We start from the raw sequence: 27191 nt of genomic DNA on the forward strand, positions 1-27191 counted from the left end.
TCACTTACCCATAAACACTTTTCACTTCCCACCTCTTTACAATCCCAAGTGCCTTTTAAGTCACTACTGCACGCAACATTTCCCGCAACTTCTGTTGCCACTGGATTTAAGTTCGACAGTTTCCTCCCTTCAAATTGAACTCCTGATGCCAAGCCCATCTTTCATCAACATTTTCAAACTGCTCTTCTCCTTTGCACGCACATCACAGAATCAGAGAATAGTTGCGATTGGAAGGGACCTCTGGAGATAGTCTACTCCAAGCCCCCTGCTCAAAGCAGGGTCAACTACAACAGGTTGCTCAAGACCACGTCCAGTTGAGTTTTGAATATCTCCAAGGATGGAGAAGCTACAACCTCACTGGACAACCTGTTCCAGTACTTGGCCATTCTTACAGTTAAAATGTTTTTTCTTATGCTTAAATGGAATTCCCTGTATTTTAGTTTGTGCCTATGGCCTCATCTTTTCACTGGGCACCATTGGGAAGAGCCTGGCTCCATCTTCACTGCTTCCTATCACATACTGATACACATTGAAGGGACAGAAGCACAGTTCTAGAGTGAGGATGCCACTTCACCAAAGGTATGCTATTCAAAGTCTCAGTTAAATCCATAGAGCAAACACCATCTCATCTACTGTGCCTCTGTCGCATTCACCCTAAATAGGTTTTTCTTCACTGTTTTTCCCTTAAGCCTGCTTGGGCATGGGAAGTATATAAGTTTAAATATTTGTGTTCCATGAAGGATGCTTCTCTTACCCAAAGGTCTGCCCCTGAACTCTGACAGGCCGGTCACTAGCACTGAAGTGAAAATGCCCTGGGCCTTCCTTCAAGTATTCACACATTTTGTTCACACATTCACATTTGTTTCGTTCACCCATGCTTATTATATGCTGGCTAGAGGTTATATGCATGTTACAGATGAGACCACTACACCATACAAAGATTTAATAGCAAGCTACTGAGTTATTGAAACCTTAGTACACGTGATTAATAATTTGCTCAAGGGTCAATATATAAACTGTTTGCAATTAGGACAGACTTATACTATAGCTTCTGAAGCCAGTCTGATTCTTCTACAGCATCCATCTACACTATGTCAAACACTTCAAAACTTCAGCTCATTTTGTATGCATTAAGTGTACTACCAGTTCTCAGCTCCAAGCACCTCACCTTTGAACAATTCCCTTTTGGGAAAATTCAGCTGGTGTTCAGAGCCCCACAAGGAGGAGAAAGGAGACTACAGTAAGTACAAAGAGAACAAAATACATATTTAAATATAGAAATAAGCAAGGAAGATGAAGCAAAGTCGACTCATCTCTCCTTTGATTGTCTCTAGTATTTGTTAATGGCTTTAGTTCTCCCAGGTGACCTGTTCAGGCACACTTAATTGAATGTGGAAAGTTTTATTTGGAAATGTACTTAAGATTCTGGCTGATTAAAGCATCCTTATTTTCTGAGATTTCTATTATTATTTAGTACGTAAAAATAACCAACAAATACTGTAAGATATTCCTTTTTCACTCATCACACCCTTTAATCAGCGACTAAAGTGTTTAACAACTGGATACCTACAAATAGGCTCTAAAGTGAAGCACCTAATTAAGCACTCTGGAGGCAAAAACAAAAACAAAACCACCCTGGAAGTAGCAAGACTCCCACAGCGCTTCCCAGAGACAGCAGGGAGCTGCTGTGTACTTCGCAGGTACAAAAATCAGGGCCAAGATTTTCTTAGCTACTTGCAAATTTTGAACATGAAATTCCCTTTCAACATTAAAATTGCAGGGTCTGAAATCCACGTTCCCATCACTGCTCTCCGTTCAAACCTGTGGCAGTCCTGGGAGACTCTTCTATTACTTTTCAGTCATTTTTGGGTAGCACACAAAGAAAGAAAGAAAGAAAATAAAAAAGCGTAAGCCCAATTCCCATTCTCCATCCAATTAGGTAATGTAATTACAAGACATTGGGTGATGAAGCAGCACCACCGGGTCCTGACAATAGCCTCAGTTAAGACAAAGCAGCATTTCAGCTTACTAATTGAAAGGCTTTTCATCTGATTGACCTGCCTGTGGTAAAATATTACATGACATTCAAATGGTGGGATTGATGTTCTTCTCGATTTAGTCTCTTGGTCATTAATATTGCATTAATGACAGAGGTCTGGAATGTAATTGGAAGGAACGTAACAGATTAGCTTGCTTATTCACCAGAACACCATCCTACGGAGTGCTATGTGCATAGCTACTTATAAAATAGACCTTAAAGAAAAAGGTTGATTTTTTCAGATAAATCACAGGGGTCATAAAGAGCCCCATGTTACCAGTGCTTGCTAGAACATTGAGTTAAAGCACTTCTTTTCATCCTTGTGGATCTGGTGTAAGACACAGAGGAGTCCGTAGCATTTCACACGGCTGAAATAGTGGTCATTTATCCGTGTTACAAAACCATTACACACAGCTCGGCCAGAATGCATCTTCCAAAACAGTTCCCCTGAGAACCTTAACAGTTCTGGGTCGGAAGCAAACTGTTGCTTTTTGTTCCAGATCTGGCAGGTGGGACACACTTATCAGCACTTGCAACAAATACCTCTGGCATTAGGCACTATCACCATTCCCTTCCTGAGACGTGCAGAGACAGCGATAACATAATCACAAAAATAGGGATTGGGAGAACTACAATGTATTTTTGCGATGTGGAAACAACATAAGGTTCTTGACACACGAAAGTTTTCAAATACTAACAGCTGGAATATGGCCTGCCATACACAAAACTAAATGAATATTCACAGGCAGTAACAGGCTGCTGAGTTCCAGCCACAGATGAGTCACAAGTGAAGACTGAATCTAAGCAACCCAGCTATAAACAGATACCAGATTTTTCAGAAAAAATAGTTACAGGCACTGATACATAACACTAACATCATCTCCACCTTCAACGATGTCCACAGAAACGTGCGAGATCTAACCACATCAACCCGATGGGCTGTTTTGGCTCAGTCTTTGGTTTGGACCGATTCTTAAACCAAAGTTTAGTCAAATCCAACAGCCAGGTCTCATTCTTGGAGAGTGCAACCCCATGTTCCTATCCCTGAGCCAACTGCAGAAACTATGATTTCTCAGCACCCTTTGAAAAAAGCATCAGCAAACTGACTGAGACACCCAGGTGTGAATGTTTTGCCCTAACTATATGCACTTTCAAGGGTAAAACAAGTTTCGAGAGTCCATGAAGGACACATTTTAATGGAATGCCTCTAGGTTTAAATGAAATTACACAAACAAAGTTATAGTCCCAGCAACGTTACCTATACTGTTGGTTCCGCTGATTCTTGGCATATTTTAATTTGCATATGCTAAAAATTTAAGTATGCCAGCAGGTCAGACCTTTTAGGCAACTTTGCTGGAAAACTATCCAATTCATTCCAAACTCTGACATTTTTTCTTCCTGCTTTCTGTTTTCACTCTTCTCTGGCTTGCTGACTCAGTTGAGATCCAGAAGCACCCAAGTACTGCGAGAAAGCCTGACCTTGCAGTAGTACTGGTCTACATCTGAGAGATGTCTCATTTTTAGCATCAGATTTCCAGACAGAAACTGATGCATCTACCAATTTCTTCTACCTAGCAGCTTCTTCGTATTCATGATCTGCTTTGAACACGTGTTATATTGCTATTTGAAGCGTTATTAATTGGCAAGGTTTTGTCATGCTGTAGCTTCATTTCATTCTCTAAATCCAGCCTATTTGACAAAACGACAACCCTATTTAACTGTATTAAATGCATTTGCATGTCTTGTCATTATCTTCTCCCGAGACTTCGTCAGTCATGTTTTCAGACATGATGATCAGCATCATTCCCAGGGATTTCCAGCTCAAAATCTATTACATGGGTTTGAGATTAGTACTCTAATTCAATGTCATCTGAATTGCAAATGCAGTGTTTTGTGTAGCGTGTGAACTTTATGCATTTAAAAGAAACGTCAACACTTCAAAAGACTAATTTAGCACCTGGTACTATAAGACATTTCCCATCTTCACACTATTTGCACATTACTCAGAACACAATGGTCCTTTTTTCAGCCTTTATGCATGACCCAGGAGGCCACAGATTGTGTGTGCCATTGAAGAAGCACTTACACTTCCCATACTATGACTGATGCTTTTGTATCAGCAGGGAACCAACAGCTCCACCAAAGAAAGGCTCAAATCCATACTTTTGCATCTGAACACAAGCCAGAGAGGCTGATTAACACTTTCCCTCTCTCCTGCATCCTGTTTTTCAGGACAATGTGCACAACCTTCAAGAACCACCAAGGCCCTGCTAATACAAAGTTTAGATTTGTTTCCAGGCTCCTAATGAGGCTAAAACTGGGTTAAATGAATTTTCTTTGTCTGTGAGGCATCATTAACCAAACTCTCCTGAAGCATCATGCTTCTCTCCAAGCCATAAGCCTCAAGAACACAAGCCATAAGCTGCCTCGTTTACATCCCTGCTAAGCGCATGTCAGCTTACATCTGTAAACAAACGGAAACATTTCTCCAGACCCATATTTGAACATCCCAGTGAAGCACAAAGGGGCATGTTCTACACCACCAACTTGGCATCCTCTTGAAACCCTCAGTACACAATTACGTGGGAAGCTTATTTCCATAAGGAACAGGATCACAGGGTGCCATCCAGACACTGCAGTAGTGACTTTGCCTTCTGCACTGGTTTGACGAAGCCAGACTTCCCCACTACTGAAGCACACGTGCAACAGTGGAGCACTGCATCAGGAATGGCTTGTGTTCCTCAGGTCACAACTACTACTGCAAGGATCACGTTAAGCTGATAGGAAATTTTATAATTCCTTACTCTGTATTTCAACATTTGCTTGGAAACTTACGTGCAGCACTGCTTTTTTTCTTCCTTCTTATTTTTTTACTTTTTTTTTTTTCCCCAGCTTATTCAATCCCAGTCTATTTAAGGAGCATTTTTCCTTTCTTCCATTCCTAGGATGTTTTGAATGAGGCAGAGCTTAAGATAATGCAATAATTATTTATAAAGCATAATGCTAAAGCATTATAGAGACTTCCAATAAGACAGGGTTGAAGAAATAAGACATCCTTTTTGTGTTCCATCAGCATGCTCTGGGGTTAGGCCTCTGCTGCAGTATGACAAGCAGAATATACATTTTAATAGACAACATAAGAAGAAGAAATGCTTCCAAGACACACACAGCCTGGCAATGAAATAAATATGCCTTCTTCCCTCTGTCTCCTCAGCAAATAACTGACCCAGGTGAGATTTCCTGCTCAGGCACAATAAAGGCAGGACAGGCAGGATGATAGTTACAAGCAGGTATTGCTACCAAAGCATCCATTAACTGACATAGTGGCTGAACTTCCCTACTCTTCAACCTAGAGACTGTAAATTCAGGTTTCTGCATAAAAATGGGACAAAGCTGTAAAGGTCTTTGGCTTGTAAAGATCTTTCATGCCGGCACCACAGTCCCCAGCTGTCATCTCTAGGCATTTTCACGATCCAATGAAACAGCATCAAATGTGAGCATATTGATTTAAAAAGATGTAGGGTCTGACTCAATTCCCACAAAAACACACAAAAGGTTCCCACAGACTTCCAAAGGAGGAGCTGAATCAGAACCACAATCACAGTCCCTATGATAAGATTTCAACATCTTCCAGTAACCCAGATAACCAACGGTGCTCTAAAAGAAGGGTAAGCAATTACAGGGGGCCCTCACTGCGACCTACTGCAAATTAGCATTAAGCCTCGAGCCTATTTCTTGATACTCTCCCAGGACAAATCTCTGTCCACCTGCTCTAGAAAGTGCCTGAGCTCCGAGGAGCAGTTCTGACATTTCAGTGCAAATTGCTGCCTTCATTTTAATGAACTGGCAACAGAAGCCCTGCAGCAGCACGCGTCAGTTCAGGTGAGTTATGACACTCGGGAATAGAAACACCTCTTCTGATTTCAGCATCCACAGTGTTTGCTTCAGATATTGCATGATTTCAGACCAATTAATGACCCAAAAGTAGGTAGCAGAGGGCAGGAGGCACACTTACAGCACATGATTGGGGTGATTTGAAAGTTTGAATGGGACGTGGTGCCAAACTGCCCGTACCTGGGGATGGTGGGACTTGGGGGGTGTAATCTTGATTGCTCTCAGGTCCCGGAGGGGAGAGCAGAACCGATCCTGTTCCAGACACACTGCAGAGAGGAAAAGCTACGTATGGTAGAGATACTCCTTATGATAGTTTCTTTAAGTTCATTTTTCTCATCACATGAATAAGCTTTCCGAGTAAGCTTTGGAACTATACTCTGTCTCTCTCCTGGCAGCCATCACCAGCTGTGTTTTCAATAACTCTTCCCAAATACTTTACAGATACATAGACACATATACTGGAGGGGAAAAAACCAAACGCTCGGAGCAGAAAATACAACACTTGAATCTCTGATAACACCTATGAAAAACCTCCTTCTCTCAGAGACTGGCTTTTTGGGGCTGATGCTCTGAGAACACCCTAACCTGTTTTTCATTTATAGTTTCCCCTGGAAGCGGGACAGGTAGAAAGGGACAAGGTAGGAATATAAAGCAGCCAGGAGACAAACACATGACAGTAATTCTGCACTCTATTTCAGCAAGCTGCAACTATTTCATCTATATAAACCTTCTCCCACCTCTTCTGTCCTAGAACAGCGAAATCTGAGGGAATGATGAGGACCCGAGATTCAAGAGTTCAAATCATTACACTTGTCTGCGCAAGAGAAGATATTGCTTTTACATGAAAACAGTTTCCCCGTACAGTATTTGGTGTCAGCGGTGCTGAAGATGCTAGGAGACTTGACAGATGCCCAGAATACCTTAAGACCAGCTCGGCCAATGCTTCATAATTGAAGGAATAAGCAATATAGTATTCTTTTCCTACACATAATCCATAGAAAAAAAAATTCAAGATAGTACAACTGATAAGAGTGCTGTGAATAGCACTGGGAAGGACCAGCCGTGCCTTCTTGCTGGAAAGGAGTCAAAGAAATGGTGCCTTTCCATTCCCATAGAAACTCTCATACTGCCTTGTCCAAGGAGCATGAATTTTGTTAGGTCTTGATCTAGTCCTAGCTAGAGCTGGAGAGTCAAGTAGCCATGAAAACACAGAGGGAATTTATCACAGCAGAACTGGTGCAGGAACCTGACAATTCCTACCTCCCAAGAGCTGCGGCCCTTAAAAGTTACCCTTGGTGGGATAACTCCATCTCCAGCAGCCATATGGGTGTAGGTACATATAACCAGACTTGAGGTTGGTTCATCTGTTCTCCTGATGGGCAATGCCATCACCAGCACATTGCAGTGCAAGTAAGCCTTTTGCACAGCAGGCTGCTAAGGGGGGAGGCAGGTCTAAAGGGGACTGTGGGCATTGTCTGTCTTCAAACCATCTGCTCTCAGGCATACGGGAGAGGGAAAGTGAGGCAGAATCCGTCTGTAAAGAATTTCACTCTGGCGAGTAAAGCGGTGATGACAACCCCTATCCTTTCCCTCTCTTCTGGGACTTCAGAGCCACCTAACTCCAGCACAGCATCCTCCCTCACCTGGCACCCGCTGATGCCCGGCCCCCCCAGCACAGCAGCTCTCCCGTGGTGAGGAGGGAGCCCTGAAGAAGAGGTGTATAGATTGCCATGTCTCATCTTAACAGAGCAGAGACAAAGCAGGAGCGGGTTGCAGCTGGCAGGTAGTGCAGCAGGGCACTATACCAGCATTACGCATAGGGCCATAATAGTAGCACTTAGTAATTTGAGTGTTGACACCGCTGGCAGCTAGAATAGCAACACTACTGTACTACATCACCCACCCTAATCTCTTCCTCTGTGATAAGAGAGTACGCAGTGGACTATACTTTTCCTGAGCAGTCTAGCAAAAGGGCAAGTGTGCAGAAATCCAAATGTCAACAGCATATGCTCATCTGTAGGGTTCCAATAGCACATTAAACGCTGGCAAAATACACCAGAGCTGACTAACAGCCTTTGTCCATGAACACATGGTGTTAGTTCCAGCCCCAATTTCTGTAACAGCCACACTTTCTGTAACAGCCACACGAACTGTCAGGAATTGCATGCGAGGGAAGGGATTGAATGTATGTGCAGCAGACTTCACAAAGTTGCTTGGAAGAATCTAATTTGCCTTCTTTCTACAAGAGAGTTCTGCTCAAAAATAATAGGATGGAACAGTGGGATATAAACATTCCAGTAATTCACGGTGACTTCAAAGATAACACTCAGTACCCTTCTTACATACAAAACGATGGCTTGAGGCTTTTAGTTTTGTTTGTTTCTGTTTCTCAAACTGTGCATTTATCTTACACCATGGAAGCAAAGGAACAGAAGCTGTATGTTTTCTAATACAATTTCTGCCAGAGCACGTAAGACTAAAGGCTTTATTTTTTTTTTTCTTACAGTGAATCATCGTTGGTAGGGGGGTGGGGTTGGTTTATGTTTACGTTTTTTAAAATTAACCCAGCTAACCATTTGTTCCATACCGCACATAATGTGTTGTTTCTCTTTTAGCGCTCCTTGAGAGACAAGCATTGGAAATAAAAATACATCTGGCAAGTCTGGAAGACAGGACTTTAGCAAGCACTGCAGGCTAACTGGAATTCCACAGTGAACTATTTGCTTCCTCTTTCAGAGATAAATCAAAAGGAGAGGAAAAGAAAAAAACCATTAGTAGAAATACCTGTCCAGATTAACTTGCAGTGGGAGCAAAAAGGTTTTATCATGTTAGCTATATCAACATTTAAACAGAAATATTTACCAAGAACTGGAGGATTTAAAAGCACATTCCTGGTTTACCTTGTTAATTCTTTGCTGTTCCATTTCCAAACTTTCTACCATCTGCAGCTCCGATGTCTCCCAGCAAACCCACATTACCACAGCCTGGTCTGGTTGATTATGAGGTACACTTGGTCTCCCAGCCTAGTGGAGCCAAACTACTTAGCAGAATACTTTGCTCATCTGTAAAACAGCATCCCTTTTACACAGAATATGCTTTATTCAAGATATTTACATGGGAAATAGCAGTCTTTCACAAGACCGGAGAACAGCCTGTAACTTTCCACCTCCGAGCTCTTTCTTGCTTTAAGAGACTGGTGTCTGCCCACAAGGGAGAGAGGTCCTGATCTCTCAGAAGTTTGTGCTGAGAGGGGTAGGAAGGCTAGCACCAAAGCAGGGTTTCATCTAAGACAAATTTCTGGCCAAAGTAGTCAGCTGTAAGAACTACTATTATGACTAATAAACGTGGATATCCAAGCAGCCAGAAACAAACTCTCAGCATGGGGCCTGACCACTCGTGATAACCAAGTTGCTTCACGTGAAACTGTTCAGAAAGAGAGAAATGGTGCAACTGGGATTTCAGCCTCTTTCCAATGACATCTTGGAATATAAACCAGCTGAAGATGATCAGCTACAACACAGGCAATCAGGCACTAGGCTCATCAAAATGCTACCTAGAGAAAAAATTGGTTACTTATTAAATCAGAGTTTCTATTGATACAGAGGAAGACAGACCTATATTTAACTTTTTGTGTGGATGGAAATGCACCTCGGTAAAGAAACTGCATGAAGTCTGTGTGCTCAATGCATTTCTTTGTGATAGGACTCTATACTGTCCAGCAGCTCACTTATTTTTTGCTGATTTATGATAAAGCATGAACCAACAACTAGAAAGTGTTTTCTCCAAATGCTTGCCAAAAGCCAAAAACAACACAAGGAAGGGTTTTGCAGGTGGAAGTACCACCACCTGCACGCATAAAGGGAGGTAATCTCTAAGCAGGTGTTTGTACTTACAAAATACAAATTAAGATATATACATACTTTATTGAAGTTTCTATAAATGGAGTTAATCTAGAGATATATCTAAATATGTACCAACTTTAACTAATTTTAGACTAATGAACAAGTTTGTTAATGATTTTTTATGCAACTTTTATTTTAGGAAGTGCTAAACTGTGTTATAGAACAGAAATGTGCAAGTACCAGAGACTAAGTGCAGGAGGACTATTTTCTTATTTTTCTACAGAGAAATTCTGCACTAATATAAATTGTCAAATCAGATCATTTGACAGAATAGAAAGTGAGCTTTTCAATATCATCCCAGTCTCATTACTTCTGATTATTTTCTTTAGTTAAATTTATCATTAGCTATTTTTTCCATGAAACCAGGTGTATTTATGGAATTACTCTTTGATATGGTATTTATTTGGGTTTCTTATTTTGATTTGTTTTAAATGTAATTTAAGACCTCGTGAAGAGTAACCAAACATTTAAGTATCTATTTGTCCTATTTCTATTTTGCTATACATGGAATTCATGCATTGCTGTTTTCTGTAACCATCACCTCTATACACACTGGAACTGTCCTTAAATTTTGGTCTGATTTTGTTTTTTCCCTGTGAGAGCCTATTACTTAGTTATTTAGTATCTACTAGCAGATGAGAGATTCATTCCTCATTTATTAGACCGTCATTGCTTCATGTTAAAAGCCCAAAGATATTTGGTAATAAATAACTACGGATATTTTAATAACTGGTTGCAAACCTTAATGCAGTGCTCTCTAGCAACTACATTTCTGCATGGCATATATATCCAATTCCCTGTTTCATCTGCCAGTTTTCAGTCACTATCTTTTTAACCCAAACACCATGAAATAGCATTTAGATAGTATCTTAGATGAACTGTTTCATTGTGCGCCAATCCTTTTTTCCAGATCAAAATCCATCTCTCTAAGGTAGTTTATTACTCCACGTCTTTTTCTTGCCACAAGGTTATTTCTTTATTGAACAACTGGACAGTAGGACAAATAAGAATTAACATGTCCTTTTCTATATGCTTCTTTGCACAATAAATTACAAATATTCTAGATAGTCACTCAAATTATAGCATTTTGATTGTTTTCCTTTAGGTGACCAAAATTTAGCCAGGAACTAATATTTCCAACACATTGCCAAAAACCTTTACAAAGGTCCACCAGCTCTGTAGCTGCTTTCTGCCTTTGTCAAGCTGTCTCTTTCCATTTACACTCCAAATCTGAGCTATGTGGGTGTGTACTCTGTTTAATTACACAGTGATAGCATGCACGAGGCACTAGACACTGTCAAAATTTGAAGAAAGGCAATCCCTGAAAACATAGTTTGCTATTTCTACTGAATGGCTATTGTTTCTCGCCTAGGTCAGTATTTTTGCTGTCGCCACATAAAGGAGTTTTCTGTACGGTATTTCAACGGGCTCAGCCTATGCCAACTTGCTCCGTCTAGCCCTGTGTTTTCATGTTGATTTGGATGTGAGTACTTATCTTCTTACTACTGCTTTTATTTGTGCCAGCAAAGAGTTTTTTGTATTTCAGCTCCTAGTCTTCCTCCCTGACAAACACATATACTGTCTTAAAGGAAAGAAAGAAAAAATGTTGAGAGAAGAGACGGTGTTTTGCTCCTCAAATGAATCCCAGAAGACAAAGATCAGGAAAAATGCCTAGTTAGTCACTGTATAAAGAAAAAAAAGCTGCATCAGCTCTTCCCTGACCCTTTTTCTCATTAGTACTTCAGGAATTCACCCTGTTCAATGTGGCATGTCTTCCCAATTAGAGATCAGGCCTCCAAAAAGGATACCAAAGTGGCAGGGATACTATGTGAAGTTGGGATTATTCTTATGACCTTGCTCAACTGCTGCAGCCAGTGGGTAGAGCACATCCATACAGCAGCTGCAAAATTTTCCATAATCTCCTGGAGTCCATAACAAGAGCTGGGCATGAGACCTCTAGCTCAATAGACTAGTCTGCTGGTAGAGTTGAGGATCACAGTAAAATCAGGACAGAGGATTTTTCTCAGTATTGGGGTGGGTTTTGTCCAAGGTTGTAGTTTGGGTCCAGAGTTAGTACTGATGCAAATTCAGGAGGAATTGACACAGGTCTGGCTATTTTGATCTTGTCTCTCTTGTGACTTCCAAAACATTGGGGTTTGGATTCCAAACATAATCCAGCTTTATAGACATTATTCTCTTTCTTTGGCTAAAAATATGCCACTTCCATTCTGAGCTCCTGTGTACTGATGATCATATATAGTAATCCCTGAACTACCTCAGCTAATAAGCCCCAAATCCTTAAACTGAAAATCAACTCTGAAAACATAGATTACATCAGTCCAGTTCCAGTGTTCCACCACTTGCAACTACAAGACTAGGTCCATTGCAGAGAGAGAGATGAGAACCTGAGCATGAATGCGTGTTCATAACATGAAAAGTGTTTATAAGCAGGTAATTGGTTCCTTCATAAAATGCTTCGCTCTTTGGGCTCTGATCACAGCTGCTTTTTCTGATCACAGCTGCTTTTGCAGAATGTTACGAAGATAAATTAAAAAAAAAAAAAAGAAAACCAAAACACCCCCTTCATTTTAGATGGGAGATGTTCTTCCTCTGGAAAGGGAACTTCCTGGCCAATTATAAACCAGACAATTTACTAAGTAAAAGGCTTCTACATTTGGCCATATGCATTTTTCTTTAGAAATGCAGCAACAATCAATCCAACATGAAAGCCAGACGGACATGTGACTGCCACTGCCTGCTTTAGGTGGAAATTCTCTTTTATTAGAAACTGCAGAGCATGTGTGTGGGCAGGAGGGAGCAGGGCGGAAAGGTTTAGTCCCTGATTGTCATTCTTTAGGCGTGACCACAATGCTGCAACTCTGGAACGCAGCTGGACAGAAAGGATGAGGAATGTCCCTGCCTCCCTTGGGGAAATGAGTCTGATGATGCCAGGAGCTGTGATTTGTCTCTCCAGGAATGTTGCCACCTGCAGCAATTAAACATCCTCTATAATATGATTTAAACAAGAGGATATTTTTCCCCAGAAACTGCCAAATCATTGTTTCCTGCAAGTACCTCTGACAGGCAAGAAAATTAATGCAATGAGGAGTCCTCAAAATGAGGTACTGTGGCTGTCCTGAAAGCAGGTGAGGGATGCTGTGCATAGCTTGACAACATTAAGCGAGCCTGAGAACTCCACCATCAGTTCCCCAGCCATATCCATCACCTAGCATTAAAGGAGGTAGTCCGCGTCTAATCTCTATGCTATCACCCACCTCCACTGCGCCTTTGTTGGACAGGAAACAAAGTGCATGCATAAAACCACTACTGGATGCATTCTGTCATTCCACATACCACGAACAGGCTTCCCAACAAACTCCAATGGCTTCTCTTATGTATCAAAAGACAAGAGAAGCACTATATAGCCAAGGATATTTTTTTCAAGTCATTTTTAAAGCCTTTTAAAGTTTCTTTTTGAGGTTTTGTTTGCTCAAAACAAAACCTTTATGTCAACAGAAACTCTTGCTTAGATATGCTTCACCTGTTATTTTTTTATAAATGTGGATGATCAAAGAATAACATCTTTCACAGTTAAGAAAACACAGTTACACAGACCACACTTCATCCACTAAAGGTCAGATAATGCAACATGCTCTATGTCAAATACACACCAGAGGGATATGTTCCCCTTGAGCACACCATGATGGGGAGCGGGGAGTTTTTTAGGAACGTATCGTCCACCTTTTCAGGACACCCAGCAAAGTGTCTTTGCAAAGATCTTACCTGTTCAGTGATGAAGGAACTTGAAAAAGTGACAGCTGACCAAAAGAAGATCCCACAGCTGAGAATGATCTTTCTGTTGAAACGGTCACCAAGGTAACCAAAGATAGGTGCCGCAACCATGAAACTGCAGATGAAAACTGCAAAGGACAGAAAAAGGAAAGAAATGTTTAATAAACATCAGGCGAAGAACAGGAAATCTAATTTTCTGCAAGCCAAATCCTCTAGAGAGGAGTTCCACTTAATTAGACATTCTGCAGCCCTGACTTACAAAGTTGCACAGCCTGATAGGCTTTCAGAAGCCAGTGTTTCCTTAATCAAACAGATTTTTCATTCTCAGAGAAACTTCAGACCAGCGAACATTTATTACATTTGAAAGCACCAGCCCCTCATAGTCCACCGCGAACTCAGCGTCCGGGGATGGGCAAAACCAGGACAGAATAAATTAAGAGCTTCTGCCTAAATGTCACTGAGAAGGTGAAGGGGAGGTTGGAAGGAGTTTCAAGCAAACAGAAAGCAACCCAAGGGCTCCTTGTTGGCTCTTGCAGCAGAGACCAGAGAGAAACAGGCCACAGAAACCAAAGTTCTTTCATCCTTCCTAGCAGTATTTTAAGGCAACCATGAAACAGTGAAGAAAACCAGTTAACACTACTATCATCCTACTGGCACCAGCCCTGCAGTTAGATAGAAAACTCCTGTCTCCTCATTAGGTCCTTTCACCAGCACTGAACTTGTATTTAAACCCATCACTGAGCAACAGTTTCAGTAAAAGAAAGTCTTAACCTACAAAGCCCTGACAGGCGAGGAATGTCCTCATCTGAAAGACTACAAGTTCACCTTTCCCCTTTGCTTCCCCCACAAAAAACCCCAAAGCGTTAACTGAAGACCTTCTGTCATGTAGAAATGAGGCTCTTAATAGAATAACCTCTGCAAATCTCCTTGACTTCAGAGTTCACTCCGCCAGCCTAACTCAAAAGAATCTGGCCAGTGGCACCACAGAAAACACCTGAAATGAGGCACTCGCACCATATTCATGATTAATTCGGAACTTGGCAGAAATTGCCAGGTATTAAGGTGATTTATACCTGGCTTTCGTCTGTCCATATTAGAGACTTGGATGAGAGCAACTACATTGATTTTAGTGCCAAGCAGTATGAAATTTTTGACTTTCACTGTCTTGGGTTCAGCAAACCCAGAAGGATTTGGGTGGGACACTAGCATACCTGGAGATCCCTCTTCAGTCACAGTTATGACTCTCATTAATTATTTGGTAGTTCCTGGAAGGCAGGGTGGGCTTTTGGCATCGTCTAACCCCAGCCATCTACTTTTAATTGTATTAAAGGGGGGGGGCGGGAGAGTAGAATAGAAAAACAAAGGCAAGAGCAGAGGACACACACCCCTTTGGTTGGAATGCGTGTATAAAATTGAAGTGGTTAAGACCCAAATTATGAGTTTTTCATGGATGATGATATACGATAACTCAAAAATGTGCAGAATGCTCAACTATGAAATGATCTAAATATCTCTTCTTTTTTAGTACATTAAGATGTCAAAGCTGCTTTATAAATAATACATACCCATTTGCATCTATATTTTGTGAGCCATATGATCGTGTGTGTATCAATTTTGTACTGCGATATTTGATCAGAATTACAGATTTACTCTTTTTACTTTTAGAGTAAAATAAATTGAGATAATACAGAAATGTTAAGACATGAAAAGAAGCACATGCAACATTATATCACACATATTTCAACATTAATGCTATGAACAATGTTGCTGTTAAGCTAGCACATAAACCCTATTGACAGAACGGTCAGTCCCTGCATCTATCCCAAAATCCTTGTGCAAACAAAACCTGTTGAATAAAACCACGCACGCTTACGCAGTGTTTTCACCTCTCATGTTTTACAGAGAAACTACACAACTAGTCTGAAACCCGGGCTTAGCACTCTATCCCCAGGAACCCAGTCCCCATGCGAGTCTGCGGGGCTGATGCCTTTTAGGAAGACCAGGCAGCACTGCTGCCCTTCCCCGTAGCACACACGCTCCCGGTGCTGAGCCCAGCTTTGCCAGGCAGGGCTGTTGCACGTCTCCGGCACAGGGCTCTGCTCACGCAGGCTCCCACCTCCTGCTCAGCTGGTGCATGCAATGTTTGGCGTAGACCAAGAGCCCCATCGTTCTGCTGACCCTGGTTCCCTGCTTAGTCACAGGACAGGGACTGCCTGGGTAAACGCTCTCTTTGCTACACAGGGACATTTTGTCACGCTCACCCACCCCTGCAGCACAGTCCAGCTCCCCGAGCTGCACATCCCTGAAACCCTTGATCTCCAGTGAACTTGGCTCTAGTGGACCAGAATTGGCTTACAAATGTCTGCTCTGCGAGGGTGCATCTGCACTGGCCCCAGTCCAACAAGGCACTTAAGCACATGCTTATATTAAGCACTACGGAGTCATCAATTCCATGATTAAGTGCTTTCCTGAATTAACACCAAAGTGCTCGGCACCTTGCAAAGCTGGTGCGGCAACCTGGCACAAAGGATATGTGACTGTTTATTGGGAATGAGAAGCAGAAAATGACTCTGACTCGTACAGAGCAGTGTGCCCACTGCAATTTGACTTTACCCTTGGAAGGACACTGAAATTCATTCATCTCGGAATCAGATATTCTGCCATTGTTACAATGTAAAAAGACATGGAGCTAAAAAAGCTTCTAAGGGAAAATTAGAAACATCCAAGTCAGCATCCCACCATTTCAAATATTGAATAACCTGATTAATTCAACTTTGAGACACAGAGGGTGTGATCCAAAATTCACATTAATCAGTGGGATTATTAGTTTCCATGATCTCTGGATCATAAATGCAAAGTCTAATTCTGGAATTTGGGCAAAAACAGGGAAAAAGCACACACCTCCTCTTTCCAATAAAACGAACGGAAAAAAGATCACCTAATGCCTTTCCAACAACGTACATCCTGCTGTTACTCAAATCCCTTCGGAGAATTTATTTTTGGAAGATTCTGAGCTGAGCTTTGTCACCGGTAAGCAACTGACTTGACAGCTCCACAAGGTGTAAAACGAAAGGACAACAGAACCTAATAAATAATAGGTAATGGAACACAGCTGTCATAATAATAAATGCAATTTATATCAGAGTATTTATGACCCCAATATGCATCAGAGCATTGATTGACTCAAATAAATGCAGAATACGATGGCTGTGTGGTCTGTCAAAAGGATCTGCCTGTTACAGGCATTTCCCATGAATCAATTTTTGCAATTACTCCTGCAAATGACAGACGAGACTCCTGAACAACAGGCTGGGTCGGCGGAATAGAGGTGAATGAATCTAGGGCACGTCACCAGGTGGGATGGAAACCTGAGTTACTCTAGACCGGGAGTTGAGGTTCTGCGACAACTAAACACCATGAAGGAGAGACCTTATCCAGAAGACAGAAAACTGCAAGCATGTTCAGTTGGAGAGAAGGGCAGCAAAACATGATTAATTTGTAGAGAAAGATGGCCGCAGCGTAAGGCAGAGGGATGCATTCCAGTAAAGGAGCCGGGCACTTGTGCCAGCCTCTTCCTGTCCGGCTCCTCTCCCCTCTTCCACAGCGTTTTCTGCTCCTTGCACTCACCCACTCCCCAATGAACATCCAAGTGACACCACAGCAGCTGTGCCTCGGCTCAACCCACTGCCACAAATCTTTTATATTAGGAGAGAGCTGTGACAGAGGCTGGCATTTCATTTGCCTCTTCCCAGTCAACTGCTCCTCTTCCCATTTACACTTAAAGCCATCTCAGAATATTACCAGTTCTTGAGAAGATGTACAGTGCAAGCCAGGGCAGAGTTAGAAATCCATTGGGATTGGGGATGAGCTACTGAAAAGGGAGTGATTGCGTTTGGAGCAGCTGTGGGCAGGTATAGCTATGTCAGTCGCCATTATGTATGCTGTACAGCTCATTTCTCTTGGTAAATGATCTCCAACAGTGCGAGCAAAAGCGGCTCAGTCCCAGCACTGGGTGGAGCTGAGATACATTTCTGCAGAAACAAATTATCATGTGAGCAAAGGATGAATAAACAGACACATCATGAATGCCATCCCAGGAGGGAGGTTCTTTAAGTACAGGTATTTTCAAAAGGAGAACCCATTTGTCTTTATACCTCCCTTTGTGGCTTAGCCGCTGAAATGCCGACTGTGGTGAGAATGCAGGAAGAGCGTAATTGCCAAACAGGATGGCTTGGTGGCTATTTCTGCCTCTGAATGCCTGTCCCACCCTGTACAGGTGCACAAGCACCTTCACAGCCAGCACTGCCCAACTTTTTCTGTGCATGGCTGGAATCACAAAAATGTGCAACATAAAAAAAATATAAAAATCTTACACTTCCTAGCCAAACACACACCAGAGGAGGAAAGCATCCTCCCCAACCTCTACTGCCTGCTTCACGTACTGTAGCTTCAGTCATGTTTCAGGGATTATGGCCAGGGCGCTGCCATTCAGCCCACGCTTTCCCCTCTGAAGAGCCATCTGTGTACCCAGTGGAAAAGTAAACCCCCGGACAGTGGAAGCAAAGGAGATGAGGGAGGAGAGAGAAACTGTAGACTTTATATTTAACAGTCACAAAAAGCTCCTGCCTACTGGAACTAGGCTTCATTGCTCTTATTTTTCTCTTCTTTCCCTCCAAACAAAAATTTACCAGCTTGACTCTACAACTGTTCCCTGAAACGGCCCTGACCCATCAGCTTTCCACCTCTTGATTCCAAAGACACTGTTGCCTCTCTCTCACTTGCTCTTTTCTTACAGGGACTGATCAACCCTTTGTCTCTCAGAGAGGGGCTTCTCCTGCCAGCGGGTTGTCCACACAGTATAACCAAGAAGGAAGAGAGGTACTGACACAGAGGCACACGCAGAGGCTGCATTTCCTCAGTTACTGGAAGTTTGAGAGGATCACAGGCACCTGCAAAAAAAGATCTCTTCTTTCGATTTTGACTTCAAGCACACAGGGTTTATTTTTTCCTATCAGGAATAATGCTAGAAAGATTCAGGTTCAGGTAAAAATAGCTCACTCTCTCTATGCAGGGATGGTCAACAAGAAAAAAATAGTGGCTTTGAGCTCTGAGTCAGCGTGAAACCATATATACACGTCTAATTGAGTGCTGACAATGTGTTTGGCTCTGTGTAAGGCAAACCCAGACAGCCTCTGCCTCAAGGGACTGGCAATCCACTTAGACACAGCAAAGAACTATGTGCTGTGAGGTTGTTAATATTTTCCCAACAACAAATTTCCAAACAATGAGAACACCTAAATACCCAGCTCGCTCCGGATGGGATAATTTACGGGTGTGTACAAGCACAATCCCGCTCTTTCTGCATGAGACACTGCCCTGCTGGGATTTGGTCAAGCCACTCCTACTCCAGGGACTTTCAGTCGTGAATGCACGTGCTTCTCAAGCTGCTTATGGGACCAGCTGCCATCTACCTGCAATGGTGAATAAAGACTCTCCCTATAGCCCAACCAGCCCATCTATTTCAAAGACATGTTTTTGCAATGCTTCTTTTTTAATTTTCATTTTCATTATAATTTTATGCTATAATACTACTACTCAGGACATACATGCACGGCACATTTAACCACAGTGAGGCTTGGGACAATTTAGAAAGGAAGTTAAACATCCTTAATTTCTACTTCAGGGCTCAGGAAATGAAGACACAGGAAAGTGACCTGCCTAGAACGAACTACAGAAATCTTGAACCCATACAGGTCTTCCAGCTTCAGCAGTGTCCTGTTTACAGGACCACGTCTATGCTAAAGGTATTTTTGAAGGTCTACAATCACAATTAAAAGCAATTTTTTTTTCTTACAGCACCATACAAGCCAAGCAAGAACAAAGATCCGTTCATGCTACTTAACCATTGAACCTGACAGTTCAGACCCAACATGGTGATGTGACCGAGGTAAAAGTGATAGTTGACTATGGGGCAATCCAAGGCCCTGGGAAATCTCAGCAATGTGATTTAAAACATTCATCCTTCGATGGAGATGAATTCTTACAATACAGTTGCTTGTACTAAATATCACCCTTCAAATCATCTTTATCACAAACTCTACTATAAGCACGCTGTTATATCACTCTCCACATGGACTTTGTTTTACTTAATTTCTAATTCAACAGCCAACAGATGGATCATGATGCTGCGTTTTGCCAAGTGCAAAACACAAGATCACTGGGTTCCAGACTATCATGCAGACTTGAGGTTTCTGACAAGTGTAAGGAGCTTTGAAACACACCATCAGTTCCGTATATGTCATAAAAAGCTGTCACTTACTGACAGCATCGAACACAGGAGCCTTTAAAAAAAAAGGCTCAAGAACACACCAGATCAACTGGACTTTATACAAACGTTCGGTTTGGTTGTGGCCTGAAAGGCTCTCCCAGAACAGACCACAGTACAAGACAAAACAGAGGATTTCATACATGTCTCATTCTTGTGGGCTTGTGTCCTCAGCAAATTAACGAGGACAAAAGCAGCGCTTTAAAAGGTGTGGACCTAATTACCCACACTGATTGCATTTCTCTAGTATCTCTCTGTTTGGCAGAACACTCTCGATTGCCTTTCCCTCACTGCAGATGCCACTCATCAGTATTCAAGCTCCAATCTTGTCTTCTCTGTAGGGAGTGTGTTGCACCATGAGGTGCCAGTTTTTTCCTTAAAGCAAACTGATATAAAATATAAACAACATGTTTGGGATGGCTATATACACACACAGTTGACATACACTTTTACATTGAGAAGGCTGCTGCTATACAATACCACTTGATTTCGTTTGCTGTGACAAGGTCAGAACCTGCTTACAAAACACACTTATGAAGACAGACAAGGCCTGAACGTAGCTTTCCTGGCAAGTTCATGATTGACTCAACAATACAAAGATGCAGCCCTGGGAAGAATTCAGTACTGATAGAAACCAGATTCTTCCAAGAGTTAGCCCTTATATTCCCAGCAAAGGATATCCTGAAGGCTTGCTTTGGTCACCTTAGCCAACGAGAGTAATTGCTTCAGTGGGAATTGCTGGGAAGTCCACTCCTTGGAAACAGAAAATCAGATAAAAATAGCCATAAAACCAGTCCAATAACACACTAATGCCACCTGAACTTTGAGAGGAACTGTGTTGGGCAAAGAGCAAGTACTGTGGTCAAATATAAGTAATTGCTGTCAAAACTGCCATATATAGTACAGTATATCATTGATCCATACAGTGGTGAGTATGTGATATTACCGATGTGAGAGATACTTCACTCACTCTGTGCATTGCTGCATAGGGATGGAGAAATATTCCTCTTCAGTCCCAAACTCCTAGACAACAGCTACAAGAAATAACTCCAACAAAAGTGAAGGCTAACAAGAGAAACAACCCTTACACGTGAGTACTGTTGCCCACAGACTGGCAAAGACTAGAGTGCAATGGCCATGGCAGCTCCTTACATGAGTAGCCTTACAGACAAAATCATTCAAATACAAATCAAACAATGAAACATTCAACTCAACAAATCCATCTGCAACTACTGCTGCATGTCCAGTAGTGGAAGTAAAACCATAGCTCTAAGACATGAACTACTGTCATTTTGGTCTTCTAAAAAGCCCACTTTAAGGGCTGTTCAGGGGATACAGGACAGTTTGATCACCACCAGCAAGAGGCGACAATAACCAGTGAGCTGTCAACTGCCAACTCTGCCATGGCTACTGGCGGGCTGAGACAGGCATGCGCCTGCATAACCAGAAGACAGACAGAGACCCAGAAATGATCAGGTACAATGCCCTGCAGAGAACACGAACCCTGCCATAACAGATACTGCCTCCTACATAAACTTAAAGGAAAGACAAGCAGTGTCTGCAGCGTACTTTCTATAGACCTAAGCCACTACGTCTACAAAACTGATCGCTCTATGGTCCTCACTTCTATGGTCCATAGCATACCAGCACTCCCTAAAGAGTACTAATGATGCTCCTCTCACTTTGGCCTCACAAATAGTGCTGTAACGTTTCAAAGTTTGAAATCAGTCTTAGTTTCCTGATTCAGGCAATCAGTGTTGTAAAGGCAAGGAAAAAATGGCTTTGAATTAAAAGCCAAGATCTAAAACAGCACTCAAATTTTTCACTTGTTTTAATTAATTTCCGATATGACATCAATTGAAGCTGCATTTAAAGATTCAGCCATTCATATCTTGCTCATTGCTAAAGCAATTAAGTAGGAGGTTATTCACAGTTATTATTTCACAACCATTTTCCATGTCCACTGAGGTCCAATTCTCTCATGCTGTACTTCAAAATTTTTTATCTAAGTGTACAGTGGAAGAGCTAGCATTTTACTGTGCTGTTCAGTCTCTCTGAACATCCAGCAAATATACTTGGAGCAGGAGCTAACTTGCTACTAGATTAAATTTTGAACAGCTGTACACAGACAACATAATTTAAAGAGAAGAAAAGAGGAAAAAACCCAAGCCCACCTCCTGCTTTTCACTTTGGGAATTACAGTGATTACATTTCCATTGTTTTAAAGGGATTTGGGCAACGTGAACATCAATAAACCAGTTCCTGTGTTCCTAGAGATGTGCTTCAATAACACAATGCTGCAGACAGCAATCCAAAGGAACGGTTCCAGCGTACAGCTTACAGTCCACCACTTCCCTTGCGCCTAAATCAGCGCTTGCCTGACCCTGCAGTGAGCTGATTCTGGGAGACCAGCAGATAGGCAGCCCCGATGAACACCGTTTGCAATGAAATAAATTGTGTATTTGCTAGCAGAATGTCTTCTGTGGCTACACAGTGTGTTTGATTGGGGGATTAAAATTTACACAGGAGAACGTTTGAGGAGGAGCAGACACCACCTCTCCCCATCAATTAAAAAAAAAAATAAATCTTCACATCTGGGTCAGTTCCACAATCTGGTTCATTACATGGCAGCCAAAAAGAGGGGGCAGAACAGGATGCTGTGGCAGAGTTTGCTTTCCATGGCAGTGCCATACAAAGGGCATGCAAATTTTTGCTTAAGACAGCATTAGATTACTGACACTTAGCAGCAGAACCCAGAAAATGAGCTTGTCTGTCATTGTTTAAACTCTGCTTTTGCATTTCTTACCGTTCAGAAATGAATGATTAAGTAAGTCAAGGCCACTTTTGTTTTATAGCCACTTCCACTTTGAGTTGTATTTTTGAAAAATGCTTTTAGTGTGGTTTGATTTAGACTTCTGACTTCTGATGGAAGGACTCCCACTTGATTCAGTGGGCATTAGAGCTGAGGTTTTTGTTTAGATATAACTGCTTACAAATCCCCAACAACAGCAGAGATCAGAACCTCTTTACCAGTAAACACGTTTTAGTACTTCTAAGTTTACTGCATCCCTGTAACATAAAAGGTTATTACTGGGAAAAGTACAGAAAGCATCAAAAAGAACTGTCAAAGGGATGAAACAGGTCATTTTACAGTAAAACATTAAACATACTGCAAAAGAAACAACAGATGTGGGATACAGAGGAGACCTAGCACCAGGAGTAGCACAGAAAAGGGGAAAGCTGAATCACATCCTCTCTTAGAAGACTGACCTGGTGGCATCAAATAAGACTGGCAGTTGCAAAATTCAAATCAAAGGAGTTATTTCATGCACAAAACTTAACTAAACACTGGGATTTTATCACAGGAGGCTATGGGAGCTCAGAATTTATGTTACTTCAAAACAGGACCGGACAAAGTCCTGGAAGAATACTAATTTAAGGACTGTTAAAGATAACTCCTCTGGTTCAGAAAGTCCTCAGCTGACAGGGTATACCAGGGAACTATCACCATAATCTTGTCCTGTTCTTTTTTTTTCCTACCATATATACATGCTATTGATCACAACCAAAGACTGAATAATATACTAAAAGGACCTCTGGTGTGGACTGGTACAACTATTCCCATGTTATTCTGAAAAAAAAAATAAAATTGGGAAGACAAAATTGCACCTGCATCACTTCCGACAGCTTGATTAGGTAATGGCTTATTAACATACTATTGAGTTGCACCTAAAATTAGTTCTAAAAGCTGGAATGTGGTTCACAGTTACATTTCTAAAACGACGAGTGACTTCATCCCTGCACATGCATGCTCACAGGGTAAAGAAATGAAGTACCCAGTCAGTTAACAGAAGCTTTGTCCCCTTGCAATTTCTTCTCCGTTTGACTTAACTGACTGTTCAAGAACTTTGCAGGTTTACACAGTGGAGCAAAAGAGAACATCAACCCTTCCTGGCTGCAGCCTCGGCGCTCATACAATGCGTGACATGGGGCGGTTTGCCATTGTGCAATCAGTTGCAGGGAAGCTTCATTAACTTAGCTAGCCAATTAGGATGGATTTGTATTCATTCTGGGCAATCCGGAATTAGCCATGAGATCCCAGAGGTGCAGAGATTGGTCAATAGCTTTGCAGCACTGCAACATCATGAGCGACACTACTGCAAGATTGGTTTTGCCTCAACACGACTAAAATACACCTAAAACAATCTTAGCTGCTGTTATAGAAACAGCCCGTAATCACTCCTAGCGCTCATGAAAGTCTGCATCTGAAAGAAGAGCAGTTTTGCTGTTCCCTTTCTGTGCAGTTTTTCAGGACGTTCTGCACACATGCTGTCCATTTCAATCACAAACCAGCAGGGACGAGGGCTGCTCTCATTTCCCAGGAGGATGAAGCCCCTATACCCAGGGCTCAGTGCTAGAGAAAGGTGTCTTGAGAAAAGCATTTAAATAACCACAAACCCAGAGGACCTTTATTTTATTCTATTCCCTTCCTCTACTTGAGATCTTTCTTTTTCCGTTGCAATTATGATACCAGGCACATACTACAACTGCATTCAAGAAGCCTTTGGAAAGAAAGGTGAGATCTTTTCAAAGAACTGGTCAGACTTTCCCTTGTGTCAGTACTAGAGCTTGTGTGGCCATCTGGAGAGCAAAATCAGGGGTCTTTTGAGGACTGAAAACTAATCTTACATCTTTTCTGGCAGGGTCCCTATCTCTGGCACAGCAGTGGAAGTGCCAGGCAGGCAGTGTGAACAGGCGGCCAGGAGCAAGCCAGTTTCCTTAGGGCAGGAACAGTCGTGCGCACCTTTGCCCACAAAGCCTTTTCGACCACAGCGTGCACTTAAACACACCAAGAAACGACAGCCTAAAGCTGATAATGCAGAATAATCTAAATCCCTTGATCCTTAAAATCTGCATCAAGTACCATGAATTAGATTTAACTAGCAATAAAATACTTTAAATCTGTTACTCTCTTAATAGAATGATACATCATTTGTATTTGGTATAAAGAGAAATAATGTTCCTTGTTTCCAATTTGAGATAGAAGGGAAAGATTGTTTTCATCCTAAAATGAGGTTTACCATCCTTCTTTACAACTGCACCACTAATCCTGCATCCTACCTCAACTAACATTTTAATTTCAAATAATTAACTAGTGATCAATACGAGTTATTCTGTCTCAAAGAGAAATCAATCTCAAAACCTACTTCCTGCAGCAACAGAGAACAGGAGAGAGAGGAGACACTTTGAAAGTACAGTGTATTGCTAATAAATTCTTTGCTAAATGTAATTTACCAACAGCAGCAGCTTCCTAAGAAAAACATTGCAATAGGAAGCGCTTCCCCTTCTCTGTAGGGTGGAATCAAGAGCATCTCATGCCATGGTACCCACAGAAACTTGCTAAAAGAAATGTTCCTCTGACATATTCTTATCCCAGAGTTTTTGTCAGACTTCAGGTTTGTTTAGGTTTGTTTTAAGAAGGAGATTCACAAATAAATTACTATTCCACAGTAGGACTGCTGTGCTAACCTCTACACATGAGTTCCTAATAGCTCCTGGTTGCATTTACAAAGCGGGAAAAACCCTGCAGTGACCAAATATATACTTCATAAATACGCCGCACAAACAATGAGGGCACAGGACGGCTAACTCAGTTACCGTTGTTACAGGGCGAGGGATTTGGGGCAGGCTGGTGCACAGAGCTGGCTTGGCCCGTAGTCTCAGCCAGAAGGACCCCCTCAGCCATCGCCTTCCACCGGGGCCGCGAGCTCAGGGGGATTTTGCAGCTGTCGGTCCCGAGGGCTGTGCTGGTGGGAACTGAGGGGATGCCGAGAGTGGCAAGGAAAAGCTACATCAAAGCCTTGCAAATCCACACTGGGAATGGAGGGGGACACAGTTCTTTGCTGGCATTCTCCCCAGGCAGCCAGTGGGACTGATTGATTTCTTTTTAATTATTATTACAATTCTTTAGGGGGCTGGTGTACCATCTCCAGTGGGCTTGGCAAAACACATGCTCCCTCTTTTGAAGGGAAAACGGTCATACTTTCATTTTAATTATGCAATTGGCGATCAACTAACACAGCACTGACAGCCTCATTACAAACATTTTCTACTCTGGCCAGGACAGAGGTATGAAATGAGACTTTGCTCTCAGGCTTTTAATGTCCATCACTGACATCCACCGAAGTTGTCCCACTGCGAGTTAAAACTGAAGATGTCTTGGCAGATTACATGTTCCAGAAATTGCTCAGGAAAGCATGTAAACACAGGGCAAATGGACAGGAAAGGCTTTGGGGTTAGTGAGAGACCTCCAGTGCACTCCAGATCCTGCTTCGGTGTTACCACCCAAGAGCAGGAGCAGAGCACCAACGTCTGGACAGGGAAGGACAAGGAATCACATTCACAATGTGCGCTGGGACATGTGCAAGTAAAAGTGTGTCAGGGTTTGGTAGCAAACTCCTTTCATGTCGTTTTTCTGCAAAATTGTTACCTTTCCAATTCAAGCCATACATCTTCAAGAGTGCTTTTAGCAGATCAGGAAAACAGCATCTTTTGAAATCAATAAAACCTCAATAACTAAGAAAATTATCAATCTGAAGGGAAAAAATGCTGATTCATCTCTGTGTATTGTAGCTAACTTCCTTCACAGAGGTCAGTTCAGATCTTTCTAAATTTCTAACCAGACTAACTTCACCCTGGTCTTACACTGCCTGTCTCTAGTTATCTGGAGGAAGGCAAGCATTTGTCAGATTGAAGTGAAATCTAAGGGATGAAAATATATTACCTCTCATCACAAGAACTTCAAGAGGACATCTGAAATATCTGATTTTTATTCACTTGCTCGAAGACGCAGGCAGCGCCAACAAGGGGTATTGCTCTTGCAATCTGCCATCTGCAGCCTTATGCTAATTCACTTTTTTAGGAAAAGGAATCACTGTGGAATAGGAATATGCTAAAATCCACAGAAAATATGCATGTAAAAGCAATTGTGGGTAATTGCTTTTGTTTGATGCTGATCCAACAGCCTGGGATTGTCTTATTTTCCTCAAAGTTTTTCCTCAACTTTCCCTCCTCCCAGGGATGTTAGTGCGTGGTATAGATAGCTTCCCACTCATTTGTGGAGGAAACACATAAACTTCGTAACACTGCCCACCAAACCCTTACTTCTAAAAAGCTGCTTGCTGGTCACAGAGGAAATTTCAGTATTTTGTCCTGCTCAGTTGCTTACTTTTTTCTGAGT

General features: G+C 42.0%; 1 protein-coding gene across 1 annotated transcript in view; it reads right to left on the reverse strand.

Annotated features, from left to right (window-relative positions):
* LOC104257761 (SPNS lysolipid transporter 2, sphingosine-1-phosphate) overlaps window positions 1-27191 on the reverse strand; it is a 138135-nt gene that overhangs the window by 59582 nt on the left and 51362 nt on the right. The window contains exon 3 of the mRNA XM_059829131.1: window positions 13618-13754. Within this exon, the coding sequence (XP_059685114.1) occupies window positions 13618-13754 (137 nt within the window). The remainder of the gene's footprint in view (window positions 1-13617; window positions 13755-27191) is intronic.

This window comes from Gavia stellata, chromosome 25 (assembly GCF_030936135.1).
Source record: "Gavia stellata isolate bGavSte3 chromosome 25, bGavSte3.hap2, whole genome shotgun sequence".
NCBI lineage: Eukaryota > Metazoa > Chordata > Aves > Gaviiformes > Gaviidae > Gavia > Gavia stellata.